Source organism: Notolepis coatsorum (genome assembly GCF_963971535.1).
Source record: "Notolepis coatsorum genome assembly, chromosome: 6".
Taxonomy (NCBI): domain Eukaryota; kingdom Metazoa; phylum Chordata; class Actinopteri; order Aulopiformes; family Paralepididae; genus Notolepis; species Notolepis coatsorum.
In genome coordinates this window covers 64,765,990-64,791,598 of record NC_140170.1, presented here as the reverse complement: position 1 = coordinate 64,791,598, position 25,609 = coordinate 64,765,990, and the positions used below count along the sequence as shown (strand labels likewise).

General features: G+C 42.1%; 1 protein-coding gene across 1 annotated transcript in view; it reads right to left on the bottom strand.

Annotated features, from left to right (window-relative positions):
• Positions 1 to 24,567, bottom strand: part of mettl1 (methyltransferase 1, tRNA methylguanosine) — a 32,370-nt gene extending 7,803 nt beyond the window's left edge. The window contains exons 1-4 of the mRNA XM_084316779.1: positions 24,402 to 24,567; positions 23,714 to 23,841; positions 22,883 to 23,067; positions 7,608 to 7,721 (exon numbers count right to left, since the gene is read on the bottom strand). Of these exons, the coding sequence (XP_084172905.1) occupies positions 7,608 to 7,721; positions 22,883 to 23,067; positions 23,714 to 23,841; positions 24,402 to 24,481 (507 nt within the window). The 5' untranslated portion in view covers positions 24,482 to 24,567. The remainder of the gene's footprint in view (positions 1 to 7,607; positions 7,722 to 22,882; positions 23,068 to 23,713; positions 23,842 to 24,401) is intronic.
• Between the last annotated feature and the right edge of the window lie 1,042 nt (positions 24,568 to 25,609).

The window sequence follows — 25,609 nt, the reverse complement described above, 5'->3', positions numbered from 1 at the left end:
ACAGTAAAAACATAATATTACAGAGTTACACATAGGGGAGCAGTTATAATAAACTTAAACTTAAAAAAGAGTTAATTACGTCATGTATACGTTTGCGTGTTATCCCGTGGTGAATATTGTATAGTTTCAGAGTGATCCGGGCTAATTCCTGGAAGCGAGTTATGGAGCATTTTGCAAAAGTAGTTTGCGTTGCTCGCCTGGACACAATACTATTTCCAAATCAAAGGTATATAATAGGTATTATGTTTCATCATGAATGCTTCAAAGAGGGGGGGGGGTCGTTTTGTGATGCTCTGATCGTCAGCAATGGCATACGTTTTGGAGTATGCGACATATGATCGTTGCGATCGATGTGAAATCATTGTAGGATCAAAGTAGGATTGATGTCATATAGTCCTTACCTTTGCTAGGAGGTAGGGGTGTAACGGTACGCGTATTCGTCGCGCGAATTTACGTTACGGCCGTCACGGTGCGGTACGCGCAGCCATACGGCGAATACGCCCCACAGCGCACACACGCGAGGTCCGTGCGAGAACAGCGTGCGTGGCCGGGCACACCGAGTCCCCGACTTCAGTTCAGAGCGGGGAAAGTGCACGGAGAAAGGCACATTTACATTGGAACAGCTGCAGGGTCATTCCAATTTTACAGTTTTCTTTCGTTTTCTTGTTCGCCCAATAACGTTAACCAAATGAAACCAATGGAAAGAAACACACACGCGTCGCCGACACACACACGGTCACGCGCCAAGTCATCTGTTCTCTAGTATTCAGTCTCGTCGTGAAGTTAAATTCTCTCTAGAAGTGAAAGTGAAACTTAGCAAGGATACGTTGTTAAAGGGGCAGTAGGCAAGTGGATGCCTGAACACAGAATGACACCAGTATCACTGACTACCACGGCAAGCCTATAGAAAATTATTCTATTTAATAATAATAATTATAATAATTATCATAAATATAATATATAAAAAAAAATGTAAAAAATTATATTAATAATAATTATTATAATTATTTTTTCTGTTGTACCGAATTCCTACGGAACCGTGACCCCAATACCGAGGTACGTACCGAACCGTGGCTTCTGTGTACCGTTACACCCCTACTAGGAGGTATTCCAAAATGAATATTCCAATGGTCTGATCGCGATTTCCAGTATTGATGTCCATCGGGTCCCTGACATGAAATGGGACAAACTATGCATCAAGTGTGCTGGACACGTTCCAAGTGACTCGAATGAAGCCTTTTACTTGCCCGGGTCCCATTTCTCCGCCCGGACCATATAAAATGTAACACACAGTGTGAAATAAGGTTTCAAAGGGTAGGCGATACTGCCACCTAGCAGGATTCGGCCAGCATTGCAATCTCGAGGTCTGATAATGAGTCCCAATGATACACCGAGGTCCGTGAGACTGTATAGAATATTAAAAGCGAATAAAAGAAAAAAACGATGAAAACCCGAGAAATCTCAGGTTCTGGCGCTCAACCGCTGGCGAGATAACCCGAGAAATGTCGGGTCTGGCGCTGAAAGTGTTAACAGGCAGCCAGTAAAGAGAACAGGAGTGATGTGGTTGGTGGAGGGAGTTCTAGTGATAATGTGAGCGGCTGAGTTTTGGACCAGTTGAAGTTTATAGAGGTACTTGTGTGGGAGACCAATGAGGAGGGAGTTACAGTAATCCAGGCGGGATGTGACCAGGGCGTGAACAAGAGTAGCGGTGCTGGTAGGTGTAAGTGAGGGGCGGAGACGATTGATGTTGCGTAGGTGGAAGTAAACAGACCATGTGATGTTATTTATGTGGGATTTGAATGACTGTGTGCTATCGAGGATGACACCCAGACTCTAAACCTGAGGGGAAAGGAAGACTGTAGAGTTGTCAATGGTGAGGGAAAAACAGATTTGGCTATGGTAGATTTGGAACCAATGAGGAGTACCTTGGTTTTATCACTGTTTAGTTTTAGATAGTTGACTGTGAACCATACATTTATTTCATGTAAACATTCATTAACACATTGGGCGCCGGGCATTGTACCCAGTCTGCCAGCACTGTAACCCTATAGAGATGTTTACCTTCTTTGCAGGGCTATAACTTTTTAAATTGTATTGCTATATTGACATTACTATGGCCCATTCAACATCGATTAACTATCGTTCCGGATGTGGGAACGTTATATTTTTTCATTCATACATTGTTGTATGTACCTTCGAGAATATAAGTATGTTTTTAAGCTTTGCTGCTGTAATTCCAAAAACGCTAGTTATAGGCCCCGACGCATATGATGCGTTTCTTTCCTATACATGCTATATTAAAAAATTCAAATGTATATGATCGGTATACATTATGCTTCATCATGCGTGAAGGAAAGGGGGGGGGTCGTTTATAATTCCTTGATCGTCAGTAACGGTTTTATTTAGTATGGGTTGATATATTGATCAGACTGATTGCAAACAAGGAAATGGACAATCGGGCTGAAAATAACGTTAAGTGTCCTCTTACCGTTCGCCGATGAGACTGGAGGAAAAAGATCCCAATTATTTGACGCCGATCTCCTAGATCCATTTCCGGTTTGTATGGCGCAATAAACGCCGAAATCATATCGATTATTGCGGTTCGAAAGCGATCCAAATGCACTTGAGTGTTTGTCTGGAGTCCCGTAACAAGATATGACTGCCGGAGAGATTTCCTCGATGCACCGACCGCCACTTCCGGTTTGACGTGAGTGTAACTTGCCCGACAATCCACTAGGCGGCGGTATTGAGGCGTTGCAATCTCAGACAGGGTGCCGCTGCAGTCCGGGGGGAGGCTGGATGAATTATGAATGCCATGGCGGAAAAATTTAATATTGAACCAAAAACGATTTACGCCGTTGTTGGCGTTCAACGCATGGCGGGCAATAACGACTTACGCCGTTTATGGCGCACAATGTGTTAAGGGAAGTGGCGGGGAGGGCAGAGTCAGGTTTAGTGGAAAAATAGAGCTGGGTGTCATCCGCGTAGCAGTGAAACTGCAGACCAAATTTCCTGAAGATGTTGCCAAGGGGTAGGAGATAGATTAGGAAAAGGAGAGGGCCCAGAACAGAGCCCTGGGGGACACCGACAGTAACTGGAGTGGAGTGTGATTTGACATCTTTCAGTTGTACATATTGAGTGCGGCCTGTGAGGTATGAGTTGAACCAGTGAAGAGGCGTGCCAGTGATGCCAATGGAGGTTAGTCTGTCTAGAAGAATGGAATGTGAAATAGTGTCAAATGCTGCAGAGAGTGATTAAAACTGCTCAGTACATTTCCCGCGCCACGAAGTTTTTCCCTGCGCGTGCACGGTCGGGAGTGTGTGTGTGTAAATGCTCCGTGTCCCTCTCTCTCTCTCGCCCGTTCTCTGCTCTCTCCCGCGCCACGTCAACCCGTTTGAGGAAGTGTCAGTATTTCCACTCGCTCTGTTGTTGAGCGAATTGTTGATTGTGGGCGGTGACTACAACCAGTGCCTTATTCACGTCAGCAAAACAGTCAAATCAGAATGGCTTAGTTCAGTGAGGGAGGATTTCGTAAACTCGAGACTGGACTTAAGAGCCAAAATGAGAATTAGAGACACAGACCCCATTGATACAACCCCACATTGCTAGAAAACAATGCTAAACACTGGAAAAGGCCATTTATAAGACACAGGACCTTTAAACAATAACCCTAACCTTTACCCAACACTAACCTTTACCCAACACTAACCTTTACCAAACACTAACCTTAACCCACACTAGGATGCAGTAAAAAACTCAAAACCAGATTCTCAAACATAAACATAAAAACGGACAACACGCTCATCACAGACAAGCTGGATGTAGCCAACTACTTAAACATTTTCTTCACAAACATAGCCACAACACTGGTAAACAAACTACCCTCCCACGGCGTTATGGGGTTAACTCGCCATCGCTTGAGTGAGTGCCAATCACAAGTATAGTCGGGTTTTAATCGTTATTTCTTTTATTAGCGATATCCATTCATTTTTCATCCATCCAGCCTGACGTTATCATTGGGAATGGGTCTGAGCTTGCAAAGGGCAAATACCGCCACCTATCGTCTCCCGGATAGTATTGCACATCATTGGATTGGATTGGCTGGGACTGTGCATCAAAAAAATAAGTCCGGTCCAGGTTTTACTTCTCGGCATGCAGCTGGATACTATTGCATTGACTGGGGGGACTGGAAGCATAGTGGATTATGTTTTGGACTATAACGTTGGATCAATGGACGCAATCGATATTTGGAATGGCGATCAGGAATTGGATTCATCTTTTTGCATGACATCAGATGTGAGGTAAGGTATGTTACGAATCTTGGGGTAATCAGATGTTCCTTTCTCCGCCATCGGAGTGTGTGTGTGTGTGTGTGTGTGTGTGTGTGTGTGTGTGTGTGTGTGCAGGGCTGTACGCTAAGCTTTTTCACTAGGGGCACAGTTGCCCCTAAATGAGAAATTTAGGGGCACAGAATATTTTTTATGGGCACATTTTTAAATAACAATTTTACCATTATAGTGCAAAAAAATATGTTCCTCCTGCCTCATTACTGTGGTCCCTTTATTTAACATTTAAGTGCTTTTGTTTTCAGGTTTGTATCTTTTATAATGCACCAACTGAGAAAGTGTGTAAATCACTAATAGAACAAAAACAACAAACTGTGTGTGTGTGTGTGTGTGTGTGTGTGTGTGTGTTTGCGCGCGCTTGTAGTGCTCCTTGAATGAGATCACAACACACACACCATTGCATTAATCAGGAGGACAAGAAACTCTGCATACCTTTGTTTCACAATGATTATTTTTATTATTGTAAATAACCCCATGAAGGTTTATTATTTTTATTATATTTGTGATGTTACTGGTTTCAGGGTGTGCCTAAAGTGATCAATGTGTTGGAGATCTATGCCAGTTAATGTTTATATATATCCAGGACTTTTTTTTATAAGAATTGAGAGGCCTACTACGGTATTTGTATACGTGACCTTTATTTTGAAAACTGAGTTGCAACGCAACCTTGTTTACGTTTGCGCTTTTGACAGTGAAATGTTCAGTTCAACTTAGCTCGAAGGAAAGACTCTAATCAAAAAGGTTTAATTGACCCGTATGAGGCTCTTACGGTAGGACTTTGATTGTTTATAGAAGAGGAATGTAATACTATGCAAAACGAGAAATAAAGTGATTTTACCAGCAGTAAGTTGCAAGCCACTTTCATACGGGGAACCGTGACAATTATTAGTATTATCTTATTTGCATATTGTCTCATTATTAGATAGATAAGATAGGTTGATACTTTATTGATCCCTGGAGGGAAATTTAAGTAGACAGTATTTAAGTATTGAAAAATGTCCTAATAGTGGGCTACTCACCTAATGCATGGCTGACATTTGTTAGAAGTGTCCGTGTCCCCGTCAATCATCACTGCCAGATCCGACTTAATTTAATCGGCTATGGTCTCTTATCATCTCTCCACATCGGATGTGGTTGTCATAAGATGGACTGATATCCGCTCTGTTCTTCTTGCAGAGCTAAATTAGCGGCTTAAACTTATTGAAAGGAAGTTCTTCTTTGGCGATGCAATAGCCCACATTCAGTTTCGATTAGATTGTTCGCTAGGAATTATGGGATTTGGTGTTGGATGTATCTACGCAGACGGGGACATGGTATTTAATCGCACGATAGACTACAACTACCAAGTAGAATAGCGTGGCCCAGATTCACTTCACAGTACACGCACGGGGGCTACGCAGTAAATTCATTCATCGCAGACAGATTTTTTCATAGCACCGCAACATTATGTCGCACTGTACAGCCCTGGTTGTAGGCTAATGTTTTACTATTTTTTTTATCCAATTTGTATGGATTAATTTAGGAGTGAAATGAGAATGAAGGGTTGAAATCACTACTCGCAAGGTTGCCCCCAAATATTATTTACCACTCGCACGGGCCAAATTAAGGGGCAATTTGTGACAACCTCGTCGCACTGTACAGCCCTGGTGTGTGTGTGTGTGAGGTTCGCGCCGACCAAAGTACGGAGAAGCGATTTTTCAGCCCCCGCTTCTCTTCGTACATGAGGACACATATACGATCGATAATCTAGCGTTTATTTGAAAACTATTCATAAATCAGCCGAAAAATTACAACGTGTTTTGTGTATTCCACTAAAGGGCTATTATCGTGTCTTTCTCTGGAATTACTAGAAATCTCCAAAACTATACTCGTATTCAAAACGGTATAAAACGGAAATGTACCGATGAAAAAACAATCCGTTTGGTTGTTGACTGCAAGCAAGTCATTGATAAGCGACGGGTGTATTAGACCCATAGCCATAATTTAAGATTATAGTTTAAGCGTTCGCAAATATCCCCGTCCTCCCATTGATTAAAGCGGTGGCAATCTAGACCTAATTTGGTCATATGGGCGTGGCTCTGAATGAGTTAAACAATAACCCTAACCTTTACCCAACACTAACCTTAAACAATAACCCTAACCTTTACCCAACACTAACCTTAAACAATAACCCTAACCTTTACCCAACACTAACCTTAAAGCACACACACACACACACACACACCATATTAAAGCAGGGGAATTGAACCCCCTGTTCCCGTCATCTCTGCTCCCTTCAGTGTAAAAAGAGCCCCACTGACTATGACCCGACACGCAGGAGAAGAGTGTGCTTATGTCTTCTTACATAAGTCAAGCAGCTGAAAGCTACTATATATTGGCTGCTGGTACAGTATGGTTGGGGTCAGTGACATCTCCCAAAGAAACAGAGTTGCGTAAAATGAGATAATCTTCTATCTCTACGACTACGGCCACAAGGGAGAAAACTGTTATTGATACATCTTTAAAGTTCAAGCCTCGCACGATTAGGGTCATGGTTCAAACACAAGCGGTTGACACGTGAAAGGGTGCAGCACAAAAAACAAACAAACAAACTAAAAAGAGGTGTCTTTGGATTGACACAATGGTAAATCGCTTTCAGTGACTGACGCACTCACTGACCAATCACGTTTACGCAAGCGTGTACCATTCGGCTGTGCGGAAAGGAGGGTCTTTCTAATCTTGAACTATGATTGGACGGATGCGTGTCTTCCAGAATCGGCGGCTGAATCGGCGGCTCACAAATTCACTTTCTGGGCAAAAAGAAAATGTATGAACAGCTAAAAGACGGCGGACAGTGTCTTTTTCTTCCAAGCGCTGATGAAAAAAAAAAATAATCGTAGTAATTTTAATACAAATAAATTTAAATTCTGCTACTCTCTATCGCCGACTGATACGACACAAGAGTGAATCCACCCCTTCATGAGCGCTTTTGCATTTGGCAAATTTGCGGTTCCAAACACCGGCGTGTGGAATACCTGGGAAAGTTATCCGACGCGCGGTAGGTGATGTGTTTTACGTCACCAGCGGCAACAGTGGAGTGTTTGGAATAAACAGGAGACAATCCCAGTAGTTAGTATCACACAAGACGGAAGGGAAATAAGTACAGTGGAAAGAATGCGAGGCAAAACAAAACAAAGGGAAACGTGGATCTCATTGGGAGATTACAGTTTCATCTCGGACCGCGAATCAGGACTTTATTAGTATTCTATGCTATGCACTTGCCCCGGGTCTTAGCGTGTAGGCATATTCTGCCAGGAGGGTGGGACTGATGATCCTCCACTTGTGTTTCGTCTTCTTGAAGTGAGGGTCCGGGAACAGGAAGAACATCTTACTGAGCTGCGGGACAAAGACAGACACGGAGACAGTCAGACACGGAGACAGAGTCAGACACAGAGACAGAGTCAGACACAGAGACAGAATCAGAGAGACACAGAGTCAAAGACAGAGTCAGAGACTAAGTCGGACGGAAAAGATAATCGGACGTCAACTGACCTCAGCTGAGAAAAAAAACATTGCCATTAATCGCTTCGATTTCTAGGCACGATTCACAAAATTAAACCATGTTTCTTAAATCAGTATAGTTGCACAATGCATGAGTCAGCAGTCCAATGTTGCCCCCCGCATAATATTCGGTTGTTAGTTGTCAGGCAGGCTGAATTGCAAAAACTGGAATTTCCCCTCGCTCGATTCTCCTTTTTTCTCTCTTCATAAAGATAAAGTTCCCCCCTTGTCTCCGTCTTTGACATTAAGTATACACAAGTACAGCAGCAGGTTCCACTAATATTAGTCTGGCTGCCACGTTAAAAAAAACATTCGTCACTTTTTTTTGTTTTATTAGTTTAAATAAATAATGTCATGTACAGACAGACGAACGTGCGGATAATCACGGGGGACTGCCACAGCCTCGGGGGGGCAGCTTCTGGGCCCCACTGTTCACGAGATGGAAAAAATAACTTCACACTTTAATTAGTTATTTTAGGAGTTTCAAAACGTGCAGAGGAGAGAAAGAAAAAATAACAAGAGCCACATTTTTCGGGAGCGCAGAGTGTCGTTTCTACAGCCGAATCATACATGTGGGCAGGCGTGGAACTTATTTTACAAACATACAAATAATAAACCCACGAAAAAGAAAACAAAATAAAGATTACAAAAAAGGGGCATTCACATCCTTCTTGCACACATGGTCCCTTCAACGAACGTACGGCGATGTTTACATTTGAATCTTAATCTTTTAATTGAAATGAATTATACAAAGTCTGACCTCGCGGGCCTCACCAATTCCCACCAAGAAGAAGAATTAGTTCGAAAGAAAGGTGCTTCTAAGCGCACGTGAAGTAGGCAACAGGGTGGAAAACTTGTCATATTCGTTGAGCTTTTCAAACGAGTCGGACCTTTGCAGGCCGAAGTCAGAACTGTCATGACTGGTTGGTCATGGATTATCAAAACTACATACGATACTGCCCAAGAAAGACCCTGGGAATAACATTAACTGCTTCTGCGCCAAGAACGAGTTTACTCGTTTTTATGATAGTTATTTCCTTTATTCGTTATTGCCATTCATAATTCATCCAGCAAGGCGCTGGGAGACTCTGATATTGCAAAGGGCTCAATACCACTGCCTGGTGGATTTCGGGCAATGTTGCACCCACTCTAAACCGGATGGTGCGTTCTGTGCACCGGTGAAAATGTTGCGTCACAAGTCGTACAAACGGAAAACGGATCTAGCAGATGGAAATCAAATTGGAATATTTTTTCTCCAGACTCATCGGCCACAGGTAAGAGGAATCTAACGTTAATTCCATTTATTTCATTGCAATCCATCTGATCAACGTATGATGTCGTACTAAAGAAAGCCGTTACTGACAATCAAGGAATCATAAACGACCCCCCCCCCCCCCTTTCCTTCACGCATGATGGAGCATAATGTATACCGAGCATATGTCTTTGAATTTTTTTATGTAGCGTGTATAGGGACGAAACGTCAATCGATTATGTATAATATGCGTCGGGCCTATAACTCACGTTCTAGGAATTACTGCAGACCACTCTAAAAACATACTTATATTCACGACGGTATTAACACGACAATGTATGAATGGAAAAATATAATGTTCCCACATCCGGAACGATAGATACCCGATGTTGAATGGGCTATAGTAATGTCGATATAGCTATAATATTTAAAAAGTTATAGCCCTGCAAAGAAGGTGAGCGACTCCATAGGCTTACAGCGCTGGCAGTGAGCGCTATAAGATGGTCAAACTGCGTGGCAGACATTGTGTCAAGAAGCAGAATAAGACCGACGGCTGATTTGTGGGCAGATTCGGACAAGTTAACAAAATGGTATGCACGCTTTTTTATTGCCATTCTCCCGAGTAGTGGTGATGATCAATAAGGATGATTGATGACAAGCATATCACTATAAACTCCACAGCTAGTGGGCGTTTGGGCTGTGTGGTCAAATTTATTTGGTAAATTCTAAGTCCCACCGTTGTGGGCATATAGTGTTTACTTGGCTCCAATGTCGTGTCAGAAGATGCAACAATATCAGTGCGCTGCACGTGGTGTTTGTTTTGGAGGCGAGAGTGTCTGTCATCATTTTCACAACCTCCGTCTCTGCCTGGAGTCTGTACTGTGGACATGCGTCAGTTTTATAAGTGCTGCTACTAATGGTGAGTAATTACAGTTATCATGCAGAGCTATCATTCTTCCTTATTTCTTGGGAGGGGTTGTAGTTAAAGGTGACTGAGTAACCTGTTTTTTCAATTTCAACTTGACACATTCAAGTTCACTTTAAATGTAGACCCTGATGAACTATATATCTCCAGGCTCTTTATCGGATCAGGGAAAGATAGTTCTGGTTGCGTCAAATATATCAATACATTGTCCGTGAATAATGAAATGTTCGGTTCCCCTCCTGCCATGTCCACCCCATTGATGTTATTATTCTGTCTAATCTATTGGCCTAGAGAGGTTTGATAAAAAGAGGGGCGACTTTCCGGACAACCCTATCGATAACCCCTTTCTAATAAGAGTGATTTGGGTCCCCATTCATCTTATACTTATACTGCAGCTTATATTGCAACTACTACAGAAACTACTACTACAGAGTACACAATTACAACTCAAGTTCAGCCCTATGTTACTCTATTTCATTAGCACTAAAAGTGATTTTTCTTTATTGTGTAAGACACTTCAGAATGTTAACTTTCAAAAGAGACCAGGCTTATGCATGTGCTATAAGTATAAAGTATAAAGATACGCTTTTCAAAAAAAGTATGCAGTCCTCAAGTCTGGCCACTTTTCTGGACATAAAACTCACCAACAAATTGACTTAACTAGCTTTCCTAGTCTTGTTTGTTTGTTAAATAAATTGTTTGCTTTGTTCTTATTATGTAACCCTGATGAAGACATTGGTTTTAGCATTAAAGGTTTACTGTTCTCTTAAGTGTTATTCTGCGATGGCTCTGAAATATATTTGTGGCACGAGCCAGCAAGCTGGGGAAATGTCCATCCCTGGGCCCTATTCCCCGTACCTGGTTCAACTAAGTCGATCAAGAGTCCCATTATCCAGATTCAATTAACCCGATGTTTGAAGCCGGGATTTTCCTGTTCCTCGAAGGTGGATTCAGTCTCGTTAACTCGAACCAGACTTGAGACCCAGGATAAGTGCGCGCGGCCGCTTCAGTTGAAAAGCCAGCACGTATCGATAGCAGAGATCCTGATTTTCTAACGGCATTGATTGATTAATTGATTTAAAACTTTATTAACAGATTGCAGTACGACTCAATAGCCTCGCCGACAAGTTAAATGCATAATCTATAGGCTAATTTTAAGTCCCTCATTACCCCAATCAATCAGATTATATTTCTTTAAACTTGCCTGCTGGCAGTAGGTTTATGGATTGAATAATCAAATGAGATCTTGCTAGCGAAAATAATTAGTTCAACAGAATAAGGATACGGCTCTCTTACCCATTGATTGATGTATGGTGGATCTTTTACTTATCTGCACTGTGGTGTGACGGTTTGTGGTTTTGACTTTCACGCAGACGGCCCGGGTTCGAATCCCACTTCTCCTAGTCTTTTCCTTCTTTTTGCAATGTAGGAATAATTCAATTTGGTGCACGTTGAGAGCTATATAAAGAATGACATCCTCAATGCATGTAGATTTATAATATTTTAACTTAAAACTAGGCTACTTTTGCGTATAATCATTAATATTATATTCCAAAAAAAAAATATTAGAAACGCGGGGTTTCGAACACCGGTCGCCCGGTTGCCAGGATTCAGCACTAGCCGCTGCGCCACTGTGCCAGACGGGATATATTCATTGTTTATCCATTAATGGACGAGAGACCCGTGTTTAGAATATTTTTCTTTTGAATGAAGTTTTATCTCTTTATTCTCAAATGCATTAATGTGACGTCAACGGCTCATTCAATTTCTCAAATCCGTCAAACAGCGCATCTCAGACATTTTAATCCCAGTTACAATATCACACAAAAACCACAATCCACGCATAGACACTTCAATTTTATGCTTGAATGAAACACAATCCGGGCGCTCCGTTAAGCAAATCTACAGCGGAGAATATATGAAACTAATCAGAGCCAAACGGCCGATAGGTTTCATTAATTAAAAATATCCCCGCGGGATTCACATTTGCAATGCGCCGTTATTAAAATAACCACATTCAGCGTGTATCGCGACTCCGAGCGCCGTATATGACGTGCATTATTTTATTTAGGACAAAGTAAATCTATAGGCTCAATATGATTTATTATCAGCATTTAGTTCTATTATTATACATTTCAAAAGCCCCCTCTAGGAAAACGAAGCACAGAAACATAATTCAGAATGGTATAAATGGGATCTCTAGACTGTGAGAATCATTTCAGGAAGCGAGCTGTCATTTCTTTGCGGGGGCGTGGCCATGGTTCATCCAGCTAACTGAAGTTAACCCTGCTCTCGACCAGGCTCAAACTTTTTGATCTGTTGTCATGGTGATTTGGACAATCGAGCGTCGGGGACAGTGGTGCAGTGCTGGTATAACGAGGTATAACGGCGTTTTACCTCGGTCACTGAGGCTGAAGTACGCGCACGGATATGTTCCCGCGTGTACGCGCAGTCACGCACACAAAAATCCGCTGTTCCCATTCGTTGTAACTAAGTACCGGCTCGGCCCGCGGGGCCGCGGCCACCGTTTTTACATAACAAAAGCACAGGTAGAGTGTCTCCAACGGCCACGTCCGCGAGTACACGGTATAAACGGATCATTTTGACAACAACAATAGTATCATGTTCATACCTGCAACGCAAGGATGCCACCGGGGGGGGGGAGGGAGAGAGAGAGAGAGAGAGAGAGAGAGAGGGAGGGGGGGGGGAGAGAGAGTGTAAGAGGGGGAGAGAGAGAGAGTGAGTGAGTGAGTGAGTGAGTGAGTGAGTGAGTGAGTGAGTGAGTGAGAGAGAGAGAGAGAGAGAGAGAGAGAGAGAGAGAGAGAGAGAGAGAGAGAGAGAGTGGAGTAGGGAGAAATATATGGGGGTTGAGAGATTGTTAAGTAAGAGAGCGATGGAGAAATATATGGGGGTTGAGAGATTATTAAGTAAGAGAGCGATGGAGAAAGATAGGGGAAGAGAGAGAGTGAAGTAGAGAGAGATGGAGAAAGATAAGGGAAGAGAGAGAGTGAAGTAGAGAGAGATGGAGAAAGATAAGGGAAGAGAGAGAGTGAAGTAGAGAGAGATGGAGAAAGATAAGGGAAGAGAGAGAGTGAAGTAGAGAGATGGAGAAAGATAAGGGAAGAGAGAGAGTGAAGTAGAGAGAGATGGAGAAAGATAGGGGAGAGAGAGTGAAGTAGAGAGATGGAGAAAGATAGGGGAAGAGAGAGAGTGAAGTAGAGAGAGATGGAGAAAAGAGAGAGAGAGTTGAACATTGTACATATGTCTATACTGAACACTGGGACCTCTATTTTTACTTCTTTTTACATGCTACTTTATTTTATTTCATACTTATCTTGTCTAGCACAGTCTCTGGAGCGTAACAGTAAGAAGCATTTTGTATAAAAGTATTCTGTACTTCTGTATGACAACTATCAAAGAAACTTGAAACTGTTTTGAAACCACTGTTGTGAAACAAATTACATTGAAAAAATGTAAGTGATGTGTACTTTTTCCCCTTCTCAAAATAAAGAACCAAGTAAACACAAGTTGTCTGATTATTTTAAGTTTGCTTTTGTGTTTGTGTGTAAAACAATTTCTTTAATTGAATTAACTTAAACTAAAAGTAAATACAAACTAAATTAACAATGTAACTTACATTGTTGTAAGAGTGGAGCGTTTGACCTACTGTCAATTTGCCACTGCACCACTGGTCGGGGAACAGGAAGGTCCGGCTTAAGTCAGGCTAGACTGGAAATTATCCGGCTAACTCAGTTATCCAGGTACGGGGAACGGGGCCCAGGTGAGCAAGTAATATTTGAACGTGATTATAAGACACGTCTGTAAATTAGCGAGAGATTCATTGGCTTACACTCTTTGGTCTGACCCCTCCTTATTTGATACGCCTTTTAAAATGGTCATCTAGCACCTATGACACGAGAGCTGCTCACCATCTCACTCGCCGTTTAAATCTTCCTCCGGTCAATCCTCCTTCCAATTTTCTGCTCCCAGCAGTTGTGACGAGATGCAAAAGACGCAAAAGATGAAGAATTGTTTACGCACACCTGCAACTGTCATCCAGCCTTTTAACTGTAATTTGTCTATTCTGCTTCATGCGTTACATACCTTGTAATTTTATGTGGTTGTTTGTTTGCATTTGAATTATTTCCCTTACCTCTGTGATGTACTGTATGTACCATCGGTCTCTTTTCCCCGTTACCCTTCGAGAGGCCCTTTTGTCCTCTCGCCAGGCTGCCATTGTAAATAAGAATTTGTTCTTAATTGACCTGCCTGGTCAAATAAAGGTTAAATAAATGAATAAATAATAAGTCATGTAAAAAGTTAAATGGCTGCTGTCCCCCGTATGTTTTAGGGAGATTTGAGATGTATCGAGAGTGTCTCCGATGCAAACTGTGCAGGGCTGAATGTTGGCCGTCGAGTCATGCCTTTATGTCCATAACGTCTAGCTATTTGTAGCTCAAACCTTCACAAACATTCTCAGCTCTGAGCTTTGACACGAGGTGCGTGTGCGAACAGCTATACTCTTCCACATTTGGTTTGAATGGCATATTTTCCTCAACAATAACTCAACGACGCTCATTCATGGCCAGACGCCCCCCCAGGTTGCCTACTCGAAGCCGTGGCACGAAAAGCCTCCCGTTTCTAATGCCTGTTTCAACAAGACATAGATTACGACAGCTAATAGGAGTGGATAAACGCTCTGGCATTAGGCAGCCTTGTGTGGCACTTATACTCAGCTGATTTGAAGAGTGGTGTGTCGCTCAATGACTCCATTGTTACAAAATCCTGGATTTCGTTAATTTGTAAAAGCCCACGTGTCAGTTAGGCTTAAATCATACGCCTCTCCAGCAAATACAGCGAAGTGCTCAGATTTCGGCACTGCTAGACAAACAATGCCACTTACGCTGCCAGAGGCATGGTAGATGGTGCATTTTTATATAGCGCTTTTATCCAAAGTGCTTTGCATTTTGTTCCTCACACTCACACATTCACTCACCGACAGCGGAGGCAACCATGCAAGGTGCCAACCTGCTCATCAGGAGCAATTAGGGGTCAAGTGTCTTGCTCAAGGACACTTCGACACACTGGCCGGGAGGAGCGGGAATCGAACCGGGAACCTTCTGATTACCAGACAGTCGCTCTACCTTCTGTGCCCCTCCTGCCGACTTGTTGTACAATTTGTAGGTACTTTGGATAAAAGCGTCAGCTCAATGACTAAATGTAAATAAAGTAAAGGCACACTCCATTGCTTATTATAATTAGTGCTACTACTGTATATCATGGCAGCTATAGTAATGGTACATCGTCACACTTAATAAACCATACATTCGTTAAGTCGCTGCATGTTTGGAAACTATAATCTCACACTCTTTCAGACGTTGACTGGCTTTGATATATTGGCATAGTTGAATTAGAAAATTAATATTGTATGGTTGTAGTTTACATTTATTTGACAATTATTTAAATATATGTTACAACAAGTCATGAATCCTAAAATTATTAAGGATGGCACAACAAAGTCAGACTTATTTCCATTGTGGTCCTTTGGTCTCAGCAGCACATAGTATTGACATAAACATTATCATCATCAGCCTACAGTATATATTGATAAAGTTTTGGGCGCCCTGTGATTGATTATTTTGTGTACCATGTTGAGCCTAAGCTGCGCTAGTAGCCGGTGGAGCTCCTGAAAAGGACTCCTCCCAACACGATCACGAGGGCCTCGTCCCATCACAACCCCCGATCAGCTGATTCTGTGACACTGGCCGGTTAAACAGTGATGGCTGACCCCGTGGTCCGTTTCTGTGATCATTTGCATTGCTCACGCATCTGTGTGCTGCTGTAGGCTGCCCGACTGCCGTGACCTCCCACAGAGCCCCAATCTAGAATGTTAAACGGACTGCATTTATTTATTTTTGTATCCAAAGCACTCTACAACTTGTGCCTCACATTCACCCATTCACTCACACGCCGACTGGTGGAGGCAACCATGCAAGGTGCCGACCTGCTCATTAGGAGGTTAAGTGTCTTGCTCATGGACACTTCGAGAGGAAGAGAGGAGCCGGAATCGAACCGGGAACCTTTTGTGAGTTTTGCCCATCCCTAGTCAGCAGTGTTGGGGGTAATACAGTATACACAGGTGCGATACAGTATACAGTATACGTATAACGTATATCATGCCAGTTAGGGTATGACTTATATCATGCCAGTTAGGGTACCTTATGTATACTGCACCTCTGTACGTATACTGTATACTTTACTTACTCATAGACATAGTATATATATATATATATTCAGATGCTAAGTGTTTATTGCCCATATTTATTGTAACATATAATATAACTGATATATAACTGCCATACAGACGCTCATCTGCACCTTTGATTACACTGCTTACTTGCTCATATTCTTATATTCAGAGTAGGCCTGTCCCCGACTAAGGATTTGTATAGTCGACTTTGATTTAAAAAAAATTGCATTCGACTGAGATTGGCAGTCGACTACGGCTCCTTTCGATCGATTAGTCGACTATTCAACTAGCTTATTCGGGTGTATATGGAATGACATATTCTAGTATCAGTTAGGGATCATTTGTCCCGCCGACTTCTTTAACTCTTTCATGGCCAAAAGCTTTCCCCATCTGCACTTTCTAGCGGCAGCTTTTCTTGACAATTTTCACGATCTTTGCGGAGCTATTGTATATTCTATATTATTTTTATATTTTATTACACGCTAAACATTGCACATTTCCAAGATAATCCAGTCTTTTTCCATAGATCGCAAGATAAAACGCGTTATATGCAATAAGCCCAAATCGTTCTGGTTGATCCTCTGAAAACCCAAATACTCCCAAATCAAAGGTATATACCATGTACACATGTGCCTTCACAAAATCATCAAGGGGGGGGGGGGGGGGGGGGGTAGTCTTACCCCGAGAAGCGTTGGTGGTGAAACATGAGTTTACTCGTTATTGGCCACCATTGAGTTAAAAGTTTTAACTTTTTTTAACGTATCATAAAACAGACATCAGAATAATAATAGTAAATTAAATTAAATAAAATACAGAAAAATAAAGAGGAGAAAAGGAAGCAGAGAAGGAGAGGTAGAAAAAGAGAGGGAGGGAGAGGTGGGGGGGCCTCGATCATTCGGTGAGTAGGGATTAGATGGAGTTAAAGCATGTGGGTCCCATTTTTTTGGAATGTACTTATGTTACCTCTGGTGGAATATCTGATTCTTTCTCATTTGAAAAAGGACATCACTTCTCTCAGCCATTGGGTGCTAGAGGGTGGTTTAGTAGACTTCAATTGGAGAAGGAGATGGCGTCTCACTATCAAGGAGGTAAAAGCCAAAACCCCTAATTGTCTGGAAGTGAACCGTGCATAGTCTTCTGGAATACCAAAGATGGCAGTATGTGGAGAAATATTTACAGAGAGTGTGAATATTTTGGACATTGTGTCAAAGTAATTTTTTTCCAGAGGTTAGTCAAGAGCGGACATGTGTAAAACATGTGGGTTACGTTACAGTACAGGGTGAGGTATTACATTTGTCACACCTATCCGTCACGGTAGGATATATTTGTGACAGTTTAGCTTTAGAGTAATGAATTCTAAATAGTACTTTGAATTGAATAAGAGTGAGTCGTGCACAGGTTGAGCTTGAGTGAACGGTGTCTAAGGCAGCATCCCACCAGCTTTCATCGAATGTCAGCCCGAGTTCGGCCTCCCAGGCCTCTTTGATTCTATTGTTGGGGGTGTCATCCATAGATAGAAGACTATCATATATCCTAGATATTTGTGATTTTTGGAATGGGTCATGCTGGATGAGCCTCTCCCATGTCTGCGTCGGAGGCAGTTGGGGAAAGCCCGGGAATAGTGATTGAACACAGTGTCTGACTTGGAAATACCGGAAGAGATGGGAGGCGGGGAGACCAAACCTAGTCGACAGATCGGTAAAGCTACAGAAGATATCATTTTTATATATATTTTTAAAGGATTTCAGACCTTTGTCGTGCCAGACTGAAAAACCTGAATCCGAGATTGATGGTTTGAATAGGTGGTTCCTCACTAACGGACTTGAGGTGGACGGAGGGTTAAATTTAAAGTGACTTCTGAATTGGTACCATATTTTGAGAGTGGAGTGAACCACTGGGTTCTGTGTAAATCTAGAGAGGGTTTGGTTGGAATAGTGGAGGTAAGGGTAAGTAGAGCTAGCAGTGAAGATGAAATACATGATTTTGATTCAAACTCACACCAAAGTGGATTTGCTGATGCATATACCAGTAGGAGATTTTATGAATATGTGCAGCCCAATAGTACCTTTGGAAATTTGGTAACGAATGATAACCCTCCACTGAACTTGCACCTCTGAAGTACAGATTTACGGATCCTGGCTACTTCACCACTCCAAAGGAAGCTAGAGATTGTTTGATCAATATTTTTGAAGAATTTCTTAGTCAGAAAAACGGGAAGACATTGAAATAGGAATAAAAACTTAGGAAGGATGTTCATTTTAATTGTGTTGATTTTTCGATAAGGGTAAACTTTCCCATCTCTGCTTTAAGATTAGACACTAAGGGGGAGAAATGAGACAGTTCTAGTTACATTTATCCCTAGATATTTAAAGCCAGAAGTACTCATTTTAAAAGGGAAAATCAGATTGTGTCAGTTGTAGTGCTGATTGATTGATGGGGTAACATTCGCTCTTGGAGATATTAACTTTGTAGCCTGAAAATGCGCCGAATCGTTTAAGGGAAGCTAGAATAAGAGGAATCGATGTGCTTGGGTCAGAGACATACAGTAATATCGTCCGCGTAAAGTGACAATTTAAATTCCAGTTTTGACCTAGTTATTCCGTTATAAGTCGGGGAAGACCTCAGGTATATTGATAATGGTTCGATTGCGATTGCGAACAAGAGTGCTGCTTATTCTTATCTTTACTATAGTTGTATTGCCTATGTCTTTCTACTATTACCCTGTCTGTACCTGTACCTCCCCTCCCCCATGCTGCTATGACGCCCAAATTTCCCCAAGGGGATCAATAAAGGAATATCTTATGTTATCTTAATGTCTTGCAAACAAACATGTTACTGTAATCACATTACATTTTTCCTGTAACAAAGTGATATTTGGATACAATGTATTAAATCACAGTACAGTTCACAACCTGACAAATCTGTTCCCTTTGTGTTGTAATGGATACTGTGATTATGGCCTCTTGATAAAGTAATAGTTTACTTTATTACTTATTATTTGATTTTGATTTGATTTGAATAGTTCTTTCATCATGAACTGGGTATAGGTACAGTAGAATCACTATTGTGTTGTATCAATGGTGTTATTAGGGCTGGGCAATTAACCAAATGTTTACAATGTTTACACACGACTTACAAGTTTGCAGGAAGGGTACAATTCTGGAAGCTACGGGTGAGTAAAATTGTTCGTCAAACAGTGTCGAACTTGAGTGCTACAGACTTGAGTGCATATTAGCATAGTAATAATATGGGCAGTAAGGTAGACTATAATAATAAGGTAGATTCCTTAGTAGGAGAGTGCATACTAGTGAAAGACAGTACAAGGTTAGTATTTATTTCTATTCCTCATTTCAGATGTTGATTGTGAAGTGAAGAAGTGTGTTTTTAGTGGACGACTAATTCAATTACAATTACAAGTAATTACAATTTTACCAACAATTATGAAAACAAGATATCGACTTTGAGCCAGGTCATGTTTTTAAGCCAGGTCAAGCCTTTTAGCCAAGTCATGTTTTTGAGCAGGGCAAGCCTTTGAGCCAGGTCAAGCCTTTTAGTTTTATGCTCCTGGGCCCTCATTCATCAACGTGTTCTACGCACAGATCTGTGCTTACCCTGTGCGTACGATCATTTCTAAGCAAAGAGTGGGATTCATCAATTTCGATTTGAACTTGACTCCGTGCTTACATCTACGCACAGGTCAGACCTGGCGTACCTCGCGCCCAGTGGTAGAATATATTATTACAACAAGGAAATGAGCTTCTGTGCATAATAACACTGGCATGTTCTGTACGAACCGTAGTTCATTATAGTTCATTGTAAAATAGCAACAGTAGTGTAATTATGGTCAAAACCCTATAAATAGCATTTGGAATAATAGATCTTTCTCTCAGAATGAATGCAGCATGGTTTATATAGCGTTATCGGAATATACGGGGTGTAGGCTACTGACTGACTGCGCTCCGCGTAGCTTGATTGATTGAAAAGTTTATTAACAGATTGCAGAATGGGTACAGTACAGTACAGCTCAGTACATACAATTGTTAATTGGGGATGCAGACCAACTTTCGTCTTGTTTACATCAGGGTCCCCCATTTTCAATTCATCATAAATCATAAAGTTCAACTCGTTATTATTTTGCGCACAGACCGCCGAAACACGGGAACGTTTTGATTATATTTAAAAGGCTTTACGTTAAACGAAACAAGTGGAATTTCGAAGCTGTAAGCAGAATAAGTCATATGAATATAGTGTTCTTCCCCCTTTTTACTGTATAAGAAAGAATAGAAAACGCATTGCAATGACACCATGCAGATAGTGGACAGACTATATGATGGGATTCAAGTTCGCGTTTCTGTTGCTCATAGGCATGCTGTCAGAGTATGATATCTTAATCAAACATTCTAGAACATTTGTCATCACAGATCATGTCCTAATAGAACATAGGCTATGGCATGGATCGTGATATTGTGTGGACTGTTATTATTACTGTATACCGGTACACCACCCATTGTGACAACAGCCTTGTGAGTCCCACACACAAACATGATGGAATTCAAGTTCGTGTATTGAAAGGCAGGCTCCATCACAAATGCAGTTATGTGAATAGAAAGGGATTCCACTCAGTCAATGTTGCGATGCGCATTTGCCTGATACATGTTATTGCTGGATGCCGGGAGGAAGGCGATGCTGAATGTTTTCAATTCATTAAATAAAACGGATACTTTTTGCAAGGGTTTACTGACTGTCATACAAATGATCAACCAACTACATACTGTAACTTTTCAGTGCACGTTCTTATTTACATTGTGACAACAGCCTTGTGAGTTCCCGCAGTGACCCGCACACAGACATGATGGAATTCAAGTTCATGTTTGTATTGATCACATATAGGCAGGCTACACATGGCGTATCGGCTACATCATACATGGCAGTAAGATTCATTGTTCTTGTATAGCTCTCGTATTATTGTTTATGTAGGCTACCCAATACTGACATCAAAATGGATTGTAGTATGCCTCTAGAAATCATATGCAGCAGGTAGAAAATTGACGGGAGATCCATCGCGATTTGGAATCAAATTGAGGAGAACTTTAATCCCTGGGTATCAATCAAACAACACGGGAAAAGGCAGTCATATTCCAGCGCGGTCTTTATTAGCCGACAACAAAATAGATGCCTCTAAAAATCATATAGCCAATCGAACACAACTAATAAAGGCATTCATATTACAGCACGGTTATAATGACACACAACCAACGCCAAACAGTGGTCAACGAACGGTCTTTATTAGTATTTTGAGCTGTCCAGGCAGAATTGCAGCAATGGTCTTAGGGAGCCGTTGATATCTGACATCACCGTTTACAAATCCGCCTTTTATTTATCCCATAATACGCGATAGTGTCTTCTTGGTTAGACAGCAGTGAACAATCTTCGTGGAGTTTCTCAGAGTCCCGCTCGGGTCAGTCCATTATTTCACATCCCATGGGGGGTGTTTCCTCATTTTCATGACCATATATGGATAATCATGCACGAGCATTGACGGTAGAACAAAGTGGTATTCATCAACACGGAGGAGCATAGAGCCTGCTTACGCACCGTGTGATGAATCCCGACTTCCCTGTGCGTACACTAGTTCTACATTCCGTGCTTACGTGTGGAAATAGAAATGTTCTACGCACACTATTGATGAATGAGGGCCCTGGCTCTTTGAGCAACAACACATTGCAGACATTTTAGGGTGTAATGCAATAGTAATGTAATGAGTACTTAACTAATACATTTTCCCAGGGAGTAGTAAGTAACTTGTTATTGTTAACAGAATTTTGTAATTATTCACATAACACTTTTGAGAACATTGATTGTCAGCTACATGAAAGCAATCCTCAAATAGTCTGGTACGTTTTATGTCCAACAGAACAATATGATTCAGGTAAAAAAATATATATATATATGTAAAGAAAGAAAAAAAACAAGAAATGCCCCCTTTTTTTTATACACTTTTTCTCCCATCCTAATTTCCTCTCATGCCAATTCTCCCTCCCCTGTCCTGATCATTGCTCGCATGTGCCCCCCACTGGCCGGTCGTAGGGAGGATAGAAGCCCATCACATGTCCCCTCCGATACATGTGGAGGCAGCCAGTCACTTCTTTTCACCTGCCAGCGCGGACTCTCATTGGCGAGGTGTAACGTGTGGGAGGCTCACACCGCCCCCGCCATTTTCCTGACTTTGCTGTGCAGGCGCCCCGACCGACCTGTAGGAGTCGCTGTTTACAACGACCAGACTACCACCCTTCGACTCCCCTCCCGCTGACTCTGCCAATTGAGTCAGTATGACGGCCGGCCCAAGCCGGAGGCAACGCTGACAGCCGGATTCAAGACCGGTGTCTCTTGCGTTGGTGACGAGCACAATGTCCGCTGTGCCACCCAGCCACCTAAAATGCCCCTTTAACTTGAAACATAACCATGTCGTGTGTGACGCTGATGAGATGGCAGCCAGGCTATAGGAAGCCACACCTACGTGTGAGTGACGCTGGTGAGATGGCAGCCAGGCTATAGGAAGCCACACCTACCTGTCCCTTGGCGAAGAAGTTGGGCAGGTACTTCATTGCGTTGCTACGGAGACAGGCGATGTTCTGGTAGCTGCCCGGGTTGGCAGCACGCAGTGACTGGATGCGGTCCTGCACATAGTCTGACACTTTCACACGGATCTCCAGACCCAGGATCAGCTTGTTTGGGAAAAGTGGAGACAGCTCCACTGGGAGGAGGAGGAGGAGGAGGAGGAGGAGGAGGAGGAGGAGGAGGAGGAGGAGGGAGAAGAGCACAGGGAGATACATGCAAACACAAAGAGATATGATGTCGACATTTAACTTGAGAACAGGTGACAAATGAGAAACAGGACTACTTATTAAAGGGGCACTTTGAAAAACACCCAAAAAAACTATGCTGATTTATTTTGCACATAATCTCAAACACATCCAAAAAATATAAACAGTTTTGCATACATTCATTTAGTTTGTCAGTTATTGAGAGTAAATTAGTTTGAATATGGCCACAATTACAGCTCCATGGAATTATGTAGATGAAAAAATAGCAATACCTTGTCTTATAGGGACTGCTACCTTATCATTTCATGGAGCTGTGATTAACACAACACAAGGATTCAATGTCTCCGATGATCACTGGTGGCCATATTCAAACTAATTACTCTCAATAACTGTCAAACTAAAGGAATGTGTGCTAAACTGAGTTTTTGGATGAGTGTGAGAATTATGTGCAAAATAAACCAGCATTGTTCAACTGCAGTGAAGCGTTTGCATGAAATGTAATTATGTCAGCTATCCACATACAACTACACTATCAACATTTGCAGGTGGTGAGTGAGGCAGCGTTTACATAGTTACCCAACAGCCCTCCATATCCGCATCCAATATCTGCAAACTCGACTCGAGCTGCCCCTTCGTCAGACTGGGCACCATTTAAGACCTCTGCATACAACTGAGACCAATCCATACTCTCTGGACAAAGGGGGCTGAGGGGGTCATCAAGCAAAACAGTTGTCAGTGTTGATGTTGTGATTGATTGAAAACTGTATTAACAGATTGCAGAATGGATACAGTACAGTACAGCTCAATACATACAATTGTTAAGGGTATGCAGACCAGAGAAAGACTTTCGTCTTGTTTACATCAGGGTCCCCCATTTTCAATTCATCATTGTGTAGACTGTCAATGCTAGAATTGCTTTCAAGTTCAAGTTTAAAGTGTTGTTTTATTTGTCACATATAATGTACATTACAGTGAAATGCTTGGTTATGTATGAGCCCCCTGAGATTGTGCTTCATACAGTAATATTGTTTTTTAAGTAAAAGAATAAAGACTAAACACTATACAAAATATACAATATACAAACTATGGCTTTCCTGTCAATTTATAACGTTAGCCATTTCACATATTAGCTAACTTCTTAGCGATAGAAGCAAAAACAAAGGAAAGAAACGAAGCTAGTCTGATAGATTAATATTAGCTACAGTAACCAAGCTGCTTGCCAAACTGGCTCCATGCGTAGAGAGGTATGCACATCATCACTCACTATTCAAACGTGTGATCTGCCATTGGGTTTGAATGGGCTCGTTGCCTGTAGAAACGCTTCTGGGGCATCGACACGCTCATCTTGGACTCAATTGATTATAAACAATATACTTCAGAGTGCTACTTTGTTCAATGAAAGGGCTATAAGCTAGCTTCTCTCCAGTATGACTGAGTATCATCAGCACGTTGACTACGGGTCGCATACTTCTGACGTCATTACAGAGATCAACGCTTCTGGGTTGTAGTCTGACGTCGCTTTGGACCGCCCGCGAGGTCCACCCGATATGCCTCCTAAAGTGTCTAAACGGAAGTACCGGCTACAGGCGTTCCGGTTTCGACAAAACAATTATAGAAACGTGTGAAGCGCACAATATTTCCTCGTTTAAGCCACTGCAACGGCTTTGCCTGAAGAATTTACTACATGATTGATTGATTGATTGATTGATTGATTGATTGATTGATTGATTGATTGATTGATTGATTGATTGATTGATTGATTGAAAATTGGATTAACAGATTGCAGAATGGGTACAACATTACATTTACATTTAGTCATTTAGCTGACGCTTTTATCCAAAGCGACTTACAAGTTCTGTATGACAAGTCATCAGGAAGGGCACAACTCTATCAGCTGAGTAACAATGTTCATCAAAGTGTTGCGTGCTACAGTGTAGGTTAGTTTATTAGGACAAGTGCACGACAGTAAGGTTAGTTAGGGTTCGTTTTTTTTTTCTTTGAATTTTTTTATTATTATTTCAGATAATGGTTGAAGAAGTGCGTCTTTAGTCGACGGCGAAAGATTGGACCGGTTTCGGCTGTCCTAACTGGGGTGGGTAGTTCATTCCACCATTGTGGGGCAAGGACTGAGAAAAGACAGGTTCTCCTTGATGACCCTCCCGGAGCTCGGATACTATAGGAGTAGGTCTGAGGCGGCCAGAAGATGCAGAGCGTAGGGGTCTTGAGGGTGTGTAGTTAGAGACCATTGACCGGAGGTAGGCGGGAGCGGTTCCCTTTGCCGCACAGGTATGCCAGGTCGAGGGCCTTGAAGCGGATTCGTGCAGCAATGGGGAGCCAGTGCAGGTCCCTAAGAAGTGGGGTGACATGGGCCGACTTCGGTAGGTTTGAGATCAGGCGGGCCGCTGCGTTCTGAATGAGGTGAAGAGTCTTGGTGGCAGTTGCCGGGAGGCCAGCAAGCAGTGCGTTGCAGTA